Here is a 14555-nt window from a genome sequence, read left to right on the forward strand (position 1 = left end):
GGATACCCATGTATAACCTCATTGGCATAGATTTTAAGCATGTTGGGACCTAGGGTACTGATGCTGGGGCCATGCTTTTCCACCTTCAGTTATTCAGCTGGAATAAAGTTGTGGCTTGTTCCAATCTTGCCATTAATTTTGAACATGTGGCTGGGGGGAGGGGAGGGATGGGAGGGCTGTGGCTGGAAGCCCCTTCAGATTATTGGAGCTCCCAGCAGTTGTGGGGGGTGCACCATGTGCCCCCAAGCCTGGGAGCCTGCAGCTGATGGGTTTCCAAGCTGACGGAACATATACCTCCCATGGATTGGAGCCCCCTCCCCTGAAGGGGTATGCACCATGTGTCCCAATGGCTGAAAGTCCTGTCAGCTGAGCCAGGCTCCCAGACACAGGGATGCACCATGATCTCCTGGATGGGAGCCTGGCTCAGCTGACTGGACTCTGAGCCACAGGGATGCATGGTGCATGCTATGGCTAGGTGCCTGGTCAGCTGAGGGGTCACCTAGCCACAGAAACTTGATTCTTACTGGTGCAGAGGGAGTCCAGGATCAGGATCTTGGGCTCCCTCTGCACCAGCGATATGATCTGATGGGATCTCATACCTGATTCCACAGTCACACCCTCTCCCCTCTTCTCCCCTCCCCCCCAGCACCCAATGCCATGTGTGCAATTGTGTAGCTCACACATCAGATCCTATCATGCTTCTACCTGTACATCTGGAGCAGCTCTGAGAATCTAAAATGCTACAAGACTAGACTGCAGGAAAAAAGACATGTGTAGTGCAAAGTGAAATACTGACTAATCCCTCATTACCTGTATGTCAACTGCCTATTAAATAAAAAAATGATTAACTAAAAAAATTCCCCATTGAAATAAAATGCCTACTGCAAAAGACTCCAGAGTTGGACACTGATTCATATTTAGTACTGCTGAAGTAGAGAACAGCACCAACAAAAATGTTTAAAGAGATGATAAGGCAAAACTAAAGTGTGGTATGATTTCAGACTAGAGGAGCTACCATCACTTCATGAAAGGGACACTTCATCTACTATCAGAAACAGTGATCACAAACAGCAGTAACATTGCAAGAGGTAGCCCCCCCATGGTCATATGAAATCATTACCGTGGACAGAGAAATAGGCAATGCCATGTCCAAATACTAGGGACATTCAGTGAACTGTATCTTCCCCAGAAAGTTACAAACAGCTGACAACCACAGCAGGTTGAGATAGCTGAGCCCTGAACATGACACAATCAAAATGGACGATTTACCATTTTCTGACTACAGTGGTTCTAATTTCTCACAGGAGCACAACAGGGCACATTGCTAATTAGTCTTCTTAATATATTGCTTAAGAGTATTTGCAATTCTATACTATACTGTTCTTAATTGCTATACTGTTTTATAATTGTTATTGTTATTTTTGGCCTTGGAAAGAAAGATGTGGGGGGACTGTCCCATTAAAATGCTCTGGCATAAGGCAGTTGAAACTTATTCCGCTTGAAACAGAGACTCAGATCACATAATACTGATTTGTTTTCTCTCAAACTTTGAATGAATCTGGTAAAACTGCCTGAAACACAGAGGCTGCACATACACATGCTTGAAGATGCGGGGGGAATTAATAAGAGCAGCTCCTTGACAGCTATTCTAATGAAAATGGCTCACCCCAAAATTCAAAATGGCCATGGGGGCACTTTAACTAAAACTCATTCAGTGAGTTTTAGTCAAAGTGCCCCCATGGCTACTTTGAAACTTGGGGAGGGGGGGCACTTAATACATGCAACAATGAGGCTATGTTCTAATTAGAACACAGAAAAGACTTGATTACTTGGAGTTAGAACATTGGAACATTCTAATCAGAACACAGAGCACATCTATAGGCATCTGATGTGATTATTCAACAAAGCACTCAATGTAGACAAGACAGAGATTTAAGGAAGAAGCTCATGCTCCCTCTAGGCCATATATGAAACCATTCTTAGACCTACAGTGTGGCCTAGTATTTATAAAAATATTTATTAATTTTCTGACTTTAGAAGCTGCAAAATTTTGAACTGTATTTAATGTGGTGTTGTTAGAAATATATAAAGAATTGGGCAGGTTAGTAAGGTATTTTTGCAGTGATATGCAACTTCTTGCAACTAAAATTTCATTACAATTATTTATTTACAGCTTAATTACCAGATTGTTTTTGATGAATTATTCTATTATCATCTAACATTTTACTTCTCATTCCCATAACTAACTCATTTATAACACCTATAGCCATGATTAATGTGAGGAAGTTGGCAATCTGATTTATTTACATACAGGGTTAGTATTTAAATAGAGTGCCACACCTTATACTCTAATTTAACAATAAAATGCAGGGCTAGACAAAAGGGCTATTCCTTTGTTCTTATATAGAAACTAGATTTCAGGTATCAGGGTCCTAAGGAAGCCATTGATAACAACAACAGGAACAAATACATACAATGAACCCAAGGAAAAATATACATCTATACTATATAGATTGTTTGTTTCTAATTCCACCCACTGGCATTGCATAGCTACCAAAAGTTATTTTCCTTTCAATCCTATTCAAACAGGAAGGCCAAACCATGATGAAGGAACTTATCCAAGGAACAGCAATGTTTTGGAACAGGGGGCTGCTTTAACAGAATGTAGCCCAAGTTCAGGCTGCTTCCAAACACCACTTCAGCTACTACTGCCCTGTGCAGTGCTGCTGCCATCACTACAACTGAGGTCCACAAACTACAACTGAGGTCTGTCAGTTGCTAAACCCTGACCTGAAACATACTGAAGGTGATTCTCAAAACAAAAATGAGCAAAAAGGCAACTAAAAGGTGATGAGATTTTGTACATGAGCTCAGTCTCAGATATGTTTTGTGAATTCAATTGGTTTATAAAATGGATTTGTCCAAGATTCAGAATTGCCCAAGTGACTTGTAATTTCTTCTTTATTGGAGAAACTCAAGTTCATATACATACATTACCAGACATGAAATAATCTGAGTTTTGTTCATAATATCCTGCTACATTGTAAGTCACAGTGAAGTCTATCCAGGAGAGGGACTATTTCAACTCATAGTTTGTTATACACAGATAAATTGATACATCCTAGGATAGAGGGGTGAAATATGAGTGGAGGGTCTGCACTAGTTAGGCTGCAAAAAGATAATATGGTGAGAAGGAGGAGATTATACTTTGTTGCTATTATAAGTTTGTAGCAAATAACCTTCTTGCTCCCTCCCCATAAAGGGAGAAAGAGGAGGGGGCTGCACCTAAAAGTGACACCTCTGGGTCAAAGTTTGTCTGTTTTTCTTGTATGGGTACACATTATACCCCACCCCCCACCCCTACCGTTAAGGAATGCGCCTAAATTATTTTGGCCCAACACTATTGTAAAGGAGTGGGTCAGTGAGAACAAAACAAAGATTTAAAAGAAATTGTGTTATCATAGGCCAATCTGCAGAGCTAGATTTTTTAAAAGGCAAATTATGAAAAAGAAAGCAAATGGATACCAAGATGGCCCCCTGCTGCACTGAATGAATACAGAGAAAATACAGAGATCCCGTGTGGCTGCTTGTATTCCCTTCATATTTAGTTACTGAAAATGTTCAACACCGCTTGAAAATACAGGTATCTGTTTCAGTGTTATTGGTTGTAGCTGTGTTGGTCTAAGGATATAGGCAGACATGGTTTTTGGGTAAATATGGTATCTTTTATTAGACCAACTAAACAGTTGGAAACATTGTTCTCTGCAAGCTTTCAGTCACAAACATCCTTCTTCAGGCATTGGAGAGAGTCTGCTGTTGGTTTGGGTGGTCTCCTAGGTAGATTAGAAGCCAATATGCAAGTGTATGCAAATGCAAATGCATTGTAGATAATAGAGGGGGGGGAGGGGCTGTTGACCTGGTGAAAGAATTGGGTATTTGTGCCCGAAAGCTTGCAAACAACAATTTTTCCAACTATTTAGTTGATCTATTAAAATATATCACATTTACCCAAAGAACCTTAATTGCCAGGTACCTGTTTAGTATTCTTACCTTCCAGTCACTGAGTTGTACGGCCATGATGACCAGTTATTCCTATCAGCAGGCCCTGCTGCTTGCATTATTCCGATCATGGTATACCAAGGAAAGGAATTCCATCAGCTACCAGACTGTCACAGCACAACAAGAAGAATCATCCAAAACATTAAGACACTTTGAATATAAAAGCAATTAGATCTACAGAGACTTGGTCAGATCTACAGTTACATCTACAGACACTGCACTGCAGTTGCAATCCCTAATTTCTAAATGCCTAAACCTGTTGCACAATCAATAGCTGTGATTTAGGCACTTATACTCCTTAAGCAAGGCATAGGGCAAAACAGGCATCTCAGACTGGGCTTCAAAATAGACATCACACTGAGAAGGATTTGCCTAAAATATCCAATAAGAAACACTGAAAAGAAGAGTATGGCAAACATTGTCTTTTTCTGGAGGTTTCATGGGACATACAGAGGTGCCTTCCTCAGCTTGAAATTCACTCCCCAAAATCTTTCCATGGAGTTAGGCCTTGGTGACTATTTTTCTGAGGAGTATAATTTGATATTTTTATCCATGTAAAGAAAATGTAAGAACTACTCATATAGCTTCCCCCCAAAAATCATACCGAAGTCAGTGGAACACATATGCTTACCTGTTTTCAGGACTGAGACTTTAGTGTGTTGCCAATTTCCATTTCTGATTACCTGAATTTAAATAAAAGTGGGTATTTATTTTAATAACACTAATTTCATTTCAATCAGCAAAGCAAGCAATTTAATGCGTGCCTGCACTACAGTATTTGTAGAATCCCTTTACTTCTTACCCAATCTTTGTCAAATTTGGAAAAGCACATATGGACATGCAAGAATGCAAACACATGTGGACTTTAAAACAATAGCTTTCTGAGTACAAAAAAAAATATTCATTTGTGAAAAAAAAAATGTTTCCTTCCCATAACATCAATAGTTTATTCATGAATAAATGGTTACACACTAACAAACTGTCAAACACCTCTACCTCTCAATATAATGTATTATATGGTAAGAAGCCTGGGGAAAAAAACACAATATAAAAGATGCATGCTATAAAAGCTTAAGTAACTTTTGAGGGCAGAAATCTACTCCTGTGCTATACAACTTACAGTTTTTGAAATTCATACAGAATAGCTTATATTGCTTCACACAGGTAATAGCTTTGGGGGAAAAATTAAAAGACAGCAAACAGACCATTGCTAAGTTAGAGAACATTTAAAAAGATGCCTTACATTATAATAAATGATAGGGGAAAAAAGAAAAGTATAAATGATAGGGCAAAATCCAACGTGTTCAGTTTCAGCCTTATCCAATTACTGTATGACAGTCAATTAGCATGTAGGCCAAAGAGCAATTTCATTTTTACCACTATAGAAGATTGCAAAATAGATAACTCACTATTAACTTTCCTTTTTCTTAATTACTGTTAAGCAACAAGGGCAAGGAGTATGTCTGTCTGCTTTCTCCTGTACAGTTTACTTATTGAACATTGCAGCATCTTTTCCAATATTCTGCTCTGGTATATCATTTATACAAATTAGGAAAAAAACCTGCTGCTTTACAGAAGTCCTGATGAAGGACACCTCCAGTATTTTTTTAATGGACTATATTGTATTACAGTAACTAGCTGTATTTTTCTATTTCATAAGTACACACATGGTTTTACTTGCTTTGGGGCTTAATGCCTCAAAGGGTGCATCCACACATGCAAACACATGCGCTTGCAGCAGGTCAAATAGAAGCAGTGCAAATTTGAGATGGGGCTTTTTGCCTTAGTGCACATGCCCAGACATGCACTTTGGTGTGGAGCAAATTGTGCCACTTGGGGCAAAATAACCCTGCCTGGCACCTCCTGGATCTGCAGCCAGGGGGAACTAAAGCCCTGCCCTGCTTTTTTTCCCCCAGGGTATTATTTGACTCCTGGGTATCCAGAGGTCTAATTTTGCCCCTGTGCTACAAATTTGCAGCACAGGGAATGTTTTTTTATTCCCGCATGTGCCTCTTGTCTGGACATGCCCAAAGGAGACACTCAAAACCCAGCAGTATCCAGTCTTACTAACCAAGGTTCAGTGCTTGACACCTTCCCTACTAATATAATATAAATGCATTGAATTAGAATGGTATAACTGAGAACAGAACCATGGCATTAACCCCAGTGGTGCTCCAGCATCTATGTTCCAGAACACATTTATCTAGATGCTCTTAGGAAATTTAGTTTAGAACTTTGTCAATTTGAAATATTCTTTTGTATTTAAATAATCCCAACACTTTCTTGCCCGGCCTATTTAGTCAGCAGGCCCGGATGAGCTCCATCCAAGGGTGCTGAAGGCACTGGCCGACATCATTGCAGAGCCACTGGCGGGAATATTCGAATGCTCGTGGCACACGGGCCAAGTCCCGGAGGACTGGAAAAGGGCCAACGTGGTCCCCATTTTCAAAAAGGGGAGGAAGGAGGACCCGGGCAACTATAGGCCAGTCAGTCTCACCTCCATCCTTGGCAAAGTCTTTGAAAAAATTATCAAGGCTCACATTTGTGAGAGCCTGGCAGGACAAAATATGCTGAGGGGAAACCAGCATGGGTTCGTGGCAGGCAGATCGTGCCTGACCAATCTAGTCTCTTTTTATGACCAGGTTACGAAACGCATGGACACAGGAGGAGGGGTGGATGTCATATACTTGGACTTCAGGAAGGCCTTCGATACGGTATCCCATCCCATACTGGTGAACAAGTTAAGAGGCTGTGACTTGGATGACTACACAGTCCGGTGGGTGGTGAATTGGCTGGAGGGTCGCACCCAGAGAGTCGTGGTAGATGGGTTGGTTTCGACCTGGAACGGTGTGGCCAGTGGGGTCCCGCAGGGCTCGGTCCTTGGACCGATACTCTTTAATGTCTTCGTCAGTGACTTGGACGAGGGAGTGAAATGTACTCTGTCCAAGTTTGCAGATGACACAAAACTATGGGGAGATGTGGACACACCGGAGGGCAGGGAACAGCTGCAGGCAGACTTGGACAGGTTGGACAAGTGGGCAGAAAACAACAGGATGCAGTTCAACAAGGAGAAATGCAAAGTGCTGCACCCAGGGAGGAAAAATGTCCAGCACACCTACTGCCTAGGAAATGACCTGCTGGGTGGCACAGAGGTGGAAAGGGATCTTGGAGTCCTAGTGGACTCCAAGATGAACATGAGTCGGCAGTGTGATGAAGCCATCAAAAAAGCCAATGGTACGTTATCGTGCATCAGCAGATGCATGACGAATAGGTACAAGGAGGTGATACTCCCCCTCTATCGGGCACTGGTCAGACCGCAGTTGGAGTACTGCATGCAATTCTGGGCGCCACACTTCAAGAAGGATGCGGATAACCTGGAGAGGGTCCAGAGAAGGGCCACTCGTATGGTTAAGGGCCTATAGACCAAGCCCTACGAGGAGAGACTAGAGAAACTGGACCTTTTCAGCCTCCGCAAGAGAAGGTTGAGAGGTGACCTTGTGGCTGCCTATAAATTCATCATGGGGGCACAGAAGGGAATTGGTGAGTATTTATTCATCAAGGCACCCCTGAGGGTTACAAGAAACAATGGCCACAAGCTAGCAGAGAGCAGATTTAGATTGGACATTAGGAAGAACTTCTTCACAGTTCGAGTGGCCAAGGTCTGGAACGGGCTCCCAAGGGAGGTGGTGCTCTCCCCTACCCTGGGGGTCTTCAAGAGGAGGTTAGACGAGTATCTAGCTGGGGTCATCTAGACCCAGCACTCTTTCCTGCTTATGCAGGGGGTCGGACTTGATGGTCTATTGAGGTCCCTTCCGACCCTAACATCTATGAATCTATGAATCTATTTTCAGCCTATTTTCCCAACTAGTCAGGACTGGAAGCATGCTGTTTTTTAAATGAAAGCAGAGTCTTTCATTTTATGCACCTCCAGGAACTGGGGCTTTAAGAAGAACAGTACATCTCAAGAATTTCATTAAAATTGGGAGATTTGTTAACACTACTCTCCCATGGCTGATGTAGACAAATTACAAACAGAAAGGAGAAGCTGGCACAAAAATAGTACTGGGTTTAACATGTGCTTCCTACTACAGCTGGAAAGGCCTATGGTAGATAGTAGACCATACGCCATGAGTTCATTGGCTCTAGTTTTTGAGTTTCATTTGAAAATAAAGCCAGCTTGAAGAGGAAGGGTGCGAACTAACCTCAGGGATTTTATTTTTCTTCCCTCAGTTCTTTAAATCAATATGCTGTTTCATAGGCTTACATGCAGGCCTGAGTTACTCTTACGAGGAGAGGTTTCAAGAAACAGGCATTTAACTCAAACACTATCAGAATGAGGATAGAAGAGAATCAGTCTCTCCCAAACAGGTCAAAAGAAGTGCTACCCAATTTCCAAGATTCTTAGATGTAATGAACTATAATTTTCTATTTTTAAATTTTGTCAATAGTTGTTCAAATATGTTTGATAAAAATCCCTTTAACAAGATATCATTCTTCACTGTACAAATATAGACGTTTTATACATAAAAAAATGCTTTCTGTTATTCCAGTAATCTGTATATGAATTATTTACATCCTTTTAAGATGCATACACATCTGAAATGCAGTTAATTTTCTAAAAGCCTTCAAAAGAATACAAGAACATAAGAACTGCCATTTACTGGGTCAAACCATAGGTTCATCTTGCCAAGTCTCCTATGCCAGACAGTGGCAAAAAGTGGATGCTGAAAGGGAAAGTGAACTAGGTATGATGAGGGTCTTCTTCCTCTGTTCCTCTCTCACTTGCAGCCTCCAGCATTTAAGATCTAGGAAGTTCTAATTTAGAGGCTGTACCCCTAACTCCCATGCTTAATAGCTATTCATGCCCTTTCCTCCAAAAACTTATCCAATCAATTTTTTTTTAAAATCTGGCTAAACTGGCAGACTTCCCCAATGAGTTCTATACTTCAATTACATGAAAAAAAAACTGTGTTAGTTTTAAACTTAGTGGGTGTCTCTACACATGATATTGAACTGGCACAATAAACTCCAGCACACTTCATGTCAGAGTTTACTGCTCCCAAGTGTAGTGTTTACATGTGTACCCAGGACCATAGCATGTTAAGCTAGAGGTTGGGGGGGGGGGGGGAAGCACCAGGCTGGCAGTGTCTGATCCCCTTTCTCCTCCTGCAGTTCCCCTGCTAGCCAGCAAATAGCTCCTGCACTGAAGCATCCTCATGCCTGAGCCAGTCCCATCAGGATCTACATGCGCATTGTGGTAAACTAAATAACACCACTGCAGGATATTTCTTGAGTTTAGAAGTACTAACCTGCAGTGGTGTTTATTACTTTACTCTAGCCTCAAAGGAGTGCATGAGTAGAGAGTGAGACCTTACTGCAGAGCTAATTAGTCAATTTGTAGTAAGGCATCTCCTGTAGATGCACCCACTAACTATTACTTTCATTTTGTGACCCCTAGTTCTTGTTTCCCTTTTCTGTACTTTCTCTAGCTCTTCTCTATCCTTTTTGAGGTGTGTGGACAAGAACTGGGAACAGTATTCAAGGTGGGAAGCATCATGGATTTATAAAGGGTGATAATGATTGTGGCAGACCAGTAGGGGGTGCTTTTGTGCTGAGCCACCCACCTCACTGCATCCAACCACCTACCAAGCTCCGCGTGCCTCATGTGTAGCTGACCCCCTTCCTGGAGCACACCCACAAGCTTGAGGTAACCGCTGCCACCACCCATGGGCCTGATCTTTATTCAGGCCCTGTGTCCCCTAGGGTACACAGGCTTTGTAGACCTTGAGGGTGCTTGATCCACTGCGAGAACGTGCAGTGCTTCCTTAAGCCTGAAGCACAGATAGTAGCCTCCATTAGTAAGTAGAGCATAGGGAGTATAAGCCATGCCCCAATCCCTCTCCCAGAAAGTCCACCAAGCTTGTTATAGTGAAGAGCTTTATTGGTTAAAGCGGGTAGGCTTGGGGAAGGGTACAGGTTAGGGAAGTATCACAGAATAGCCTAGAGCAGACAGTACCAGCCTAGGCACCTTTTGACACGCTTCTACATGACAGTAAACTATATTTCTAGATAAGTTTCAGGTAAGTTACTCATATATTCATCTGGAGCCTAGAAGAGCTCCAGAGGCCATGTGCTTACTCCATGTTCCCAAATATGGCTCTCCACCTTCCAGGAAGAAGGGGCCCTTAAATAACTTTTCTGACCTCATCTTCCAGATCCAATCATTGCAGGTGTTGTTTGTGGCCAACCAACCAGTTTGAAAAGCATCACTGGTCACCTACAGGAGTGACATGGCTCAAAACCCTTCCCCCATGCCATGAGGTCAGTGTTTAAAACAATAGAGGGGTTGAATTCCCACCCTCTTACCTGTTCTCAGGCATGTTGGCAGAGTGGGTTGCCTAGCAACTGGAGTGATAGAGAATTCATCCGGGGGGGGGGGGGGGGGAAACAAACTACCCCAGGGAGTGGAGGGGGCTGGAATAAGATTCTTCCACAATGATATATTCAGTTTCAACTAAACTGCCTAAACTTGAGCTGGGTCTCAATGTTTGTTCACACCCTGGAATGATTTTACTCAAGTCCCACATTCAATAATTTCCACTGATTTCTAAGGATGACTCAGATGAGTAAAACTTTACAGTCTGATCCCAAATTTTCTCCATGACACCATCACAATAGCTTTTCTAAACTGAGATAACCTTAATCGGTCTTTATAATCTCCCTCCCAGAGGGGAAATGCCATCACAAAAGTTCAAAAAAATGTGAGTCAATTCTTCAACTGCAAGAGCTAATTAGCAACTGGACCAGCAGTGCTGAGACTCAAACCATTGTTTTCAACAGTAGAATGTCTAAGTGACTAATGTATTCATTTGCTTTGCCACTGTGCAAGCCCCCAGTTGCTCATTTTTTACTAAAAAGTAATTAACTAAGCACAATATAATAGTTTCCAGCCTATTAAGTTATTTTCATGGGAACTGAAATAAATTAGCTATAATTAAAACTAATGAAATCTCTAAGAGTGCTGGGTTCAATTGCAAAAAAACCCCTAAATTCCACTCACTGCCTGTGCTTCCTACTTACTGGAGTATCAGAACATATACAAATAATTCTTAATTTTCCAATGTTCACATGGTAATTAAAATAAAAAACAAGCTCTCTCATAGCTTTCAGTTATGATGAGATATTATTTAAATGAAAAAAAAATCATAACACAATATGCAAAGACCCAAAATCTGCCATGGAGAATTAATCACCGGACAATAGGGATAGGAAAACTGTATAAACATATATAGTTTAAATTCCTGCACTAAAAAAAATATAAATCAATATTTTATGTTAGGTTCATTTACACTGTTAAGAGGTTAAAACTAGAAGGTATTGTCTACAAATAAAGAAAGTGGAAATAAATAGGATTTTCTGGCAGAACCACTGAAAGCAAAAGATTATACTGGAGTATTGGAAAAGCAAGGAAAATTTTATAACATGAATTGACGATTAAACCAAAAAACATTATTGAAGCCCTCTCAAGAAATGAAGGCAATAAAATGAACTTAATGTAACTATTTTTTTAAAGTTATTTCATTAAAGGACATTAATAAAGTTACTTAGAACTTTGTTTATGTGTCTAGATCATCTAGCACAGAAGTGGTCTGATTCCATTAGCGATCTCTGGCCATATGTTATATAAACAACAGGCTAACTAGCATATGAGCACAAGAATCAATCAATCTATCTATCTATCTAGAGAGATACACAGAGAGATACAGGCACACATTGCCTCTCAGGGGTTATTACTCTTCCTCAACCCCTTTCCCTTTCTAATTTAATTGGCATTTTTTTTTCATATTTGCATTCCTTTGTTTTGTTTTCCTTAGGTTTCACCTTTCTATCCATTTTTTCTCTCCCTTTTGGTTTATTTTCTCTCTATCGCCTTCCCTTTCCCCTTCACATGGTCAGGCATCCCCAAAGTCCAAATCTCAAGCAGTTGTCTCCTACAGCCTTATAAGCCCTGTGTTAAATCTTGGCTCCAAGTATCTATGGCATACCAGGACTGGTAGTCTTCTATCTGGCAGTGACTTGAACAACTTTGGTAGAACAAAGAATTAGACAAATCTCAATAAGAGAAAGCTATTTAGGAAGTGTTAGATTGGCTCCAATCTCTTCCTTACTCTAATTCTTCACTTTCCTTCTCTCCCTTGCCCCGGTTTGTACTCACATTGTAACAAGAACCAACCATCTCCATGCTGGTGAGTTTACTCAAGCAGCCATAATCCCTGGAAAATGGAAAGAAACAAAGTTTATTTAATTCTATTTTTTAATTCTGAAGCAGAATTTATAGGCTGCCACCTACTTCCACTGCTTCTAATATTCTTGTCATGCTAGCACTTTTTTTTTTTTTTAAAAGAACGGGAAAAATACATAAAAACCACACATAAAATGCTCCTACAGAAATATTTTATTTCTTAAAATTATCCCTGTGTTATCCCTTCCACCAGGGAAGGGTCCATTTGGGAAAGATATCTACACTTATGCTACAAAACACTTAATTTTGTTACAGTCCAAATAAAAGCACCTCACAATCCAGGAGTTTATTAAAAGGGGGGTGTGGCTGCAGTGACTGGCACTGTAGGTGTGGTGTGGCTGTATTCCCCACTCCCATCCTCCTCCCTCCCCTCTCCTCCCTGGGACTAGCAGATGCCATAGGAGCAGGAGCCAGAGACTTAAGTCCCAGAGAAAGTAAGCATTCCTCCTCCCCCTTTCCCTTCCTGCTTAAAAGGCATGTCCCTTCTTTTTCCCTCTGCATCCCTTCCTTTCCACTCCACTTCTCCCTTGCCTGCCACTTCAGTGGTCTGGCCTGTCTTGGGGCAAGGGGAATTCCTATCCTGCTCCAGCCAAGCTGTGTGGGGGCTGTGCTCACTTTAGACTATGACAGTGATGCGAGGGCGGGTTCCCCTTCCCCATACCTGCTCCTGGGCTGGTGGGGAACACAGGAGGGGAGCATGAGGGAGGGGGTATATGCCCACACACTGCCTTAGTATTTTTTTAAAATCCACAGCAGACCGCTATACCACATTAGCAACAACAGCAAGTTAAGATTGTGTTCAAAAGGAGTTACATGGGTTCTATTGATTCAGTAAGGTAGATGGCTGACCCAGATATTTGGAAGTTGAGACTCGCTTTCAAGAATGACAAAGTAATGGTGGGGAGTGGGGTATGGGCAGTGAGAAGGGCTGGAGTGAAGTAGTCCTGAACATTTTAATTTTATTGCTAATTTATTTAACAAACCCAAGCCCCAAAAGAGGAAGAGATGATCCTACACCAAGTAGAATTTCTATTAGAATGCATTGGGTAAGGGCATCTGCTCAAACATCTCCATTTTTTAGTTTGAAGTTCCACTGTGAAAAATAATTTCCACAGCACACATTTAGGCCCAAAATAGTGAAGATTATTTGTTCTACTACATTTATACAGACTATTAACAGGGTTTGCTCAACAGTTAGTAGGTGATAAGAGGAAAGACTATCAAGTCCCAGATATAAATCCATTTGTTTCTGGAGAAGATGAATCAAAAAGTGGAATTAAGATAAATTAACCAAGAGCAGGCTGATTAACCATTAGGCTGATTATTTCTTTTCCCTAAATTGTTTTCTATTTGCATTCACCCTACCTGTCAAACCACATATATTTGGCTTAAAAATCCCTGCAGAACATTTTTAGAGTACAATATTATAGTGTATGTGAAACCCTCTCCATTATTACTGATTCTCCACAAGACAAAAGAGGTCTCATTAGAATCATCAACATGTACTAGAATATCCTATCTAGCAATTGCTGATAAGAGCTTTCCAGCAGAAATTAAAATAAAAAGGATAAGGGGAAAATGTAATGTAGCAGCAGAATCAGGTAGTATATTTTTGAGCTCCAAAATACTCATCTAAATGATGCATTCCAGTTCTTCAAAAAAACAAAAACAAAAACAAAAAAATCACAAAATTACCTTTCCAAATATCTATCAAATCTTTTGAATTTTGAAGAAACAACTTACATTTCTCATTAAGAAGGCCTCTGTATAAGAGTGGGAACAGATAAACCAGATATTCAGCATGGCAGAACTGTGAAGTCTGAAAACCCAACCATCTGACCATTATTACTTGGATTACAGGCTCAAAGCCAAGATACTTCCTCTGGCATTTAATAGTCATCAGATAAAATGGATGGAGGGCAGTGCAGCGGTAAAGTTTCTGACCCACTGGGACCAAGGATCCAGGCTGGAACCCAGAGCCTGCACCCATCTATAACAGCAACCACTAAGCCATAGAGCCTCTAATATGTTCTCTTCTTCCTCTGGAGAAGTACAAAATTGAGAGTTTTCCAGTTCCTGGGCAAGTGTCGTAACTACTCAGCTACTGGGATAAAATCATAGAAGGGACACTATATATACCTACCCTATCAGTCCTTTATCATGAGTTTCTGTCCAGCTACAATTTTGTGACTCA

General features: G+C 41.1%; 1 protein-coding gene across 1 annotated transcript in view; it reads right to left on the reverse strand.

Moving 5' to 3' along the window:
• The window catches only part of SGCZ (sarcoglycan zeta), a 779950-nt gene that overhangs the window by 696476 nt on the left and 68919 nt on the right, over positions 1-14555 (reverse strand). Inside the window, exons 4-5 of the mRNA XM_059721776.1 lie at positions 4691-4742; positions 4051-4166 (exon numbers count right to left, since the gene is read on the reverse strand). Of these exons, the coding sequence (XP_059577759.1) occupies positions 4051-4077 (27 nt within the window). The 5' untranslated portion in view covers positions 4078-4166; positions 4691-4742. The remainder of the gene's footprint in view (positions 1-4050; positions 4167-4690; positions 4743-14555) is intronic.

This window comes from Alligator mississippiensis, chromosome 2 (assembly GCF_030867095.1).
Source record: "Alligator mississippiensis isolate rAllMis1 chromosome 2, rAllMis1, whole genome shotgun sequence".
NCBI lineage: Eukaryota > Metazoa > Chordata > Crocodylia > Alligatoridae > Alligator > Alligator mississippiensis.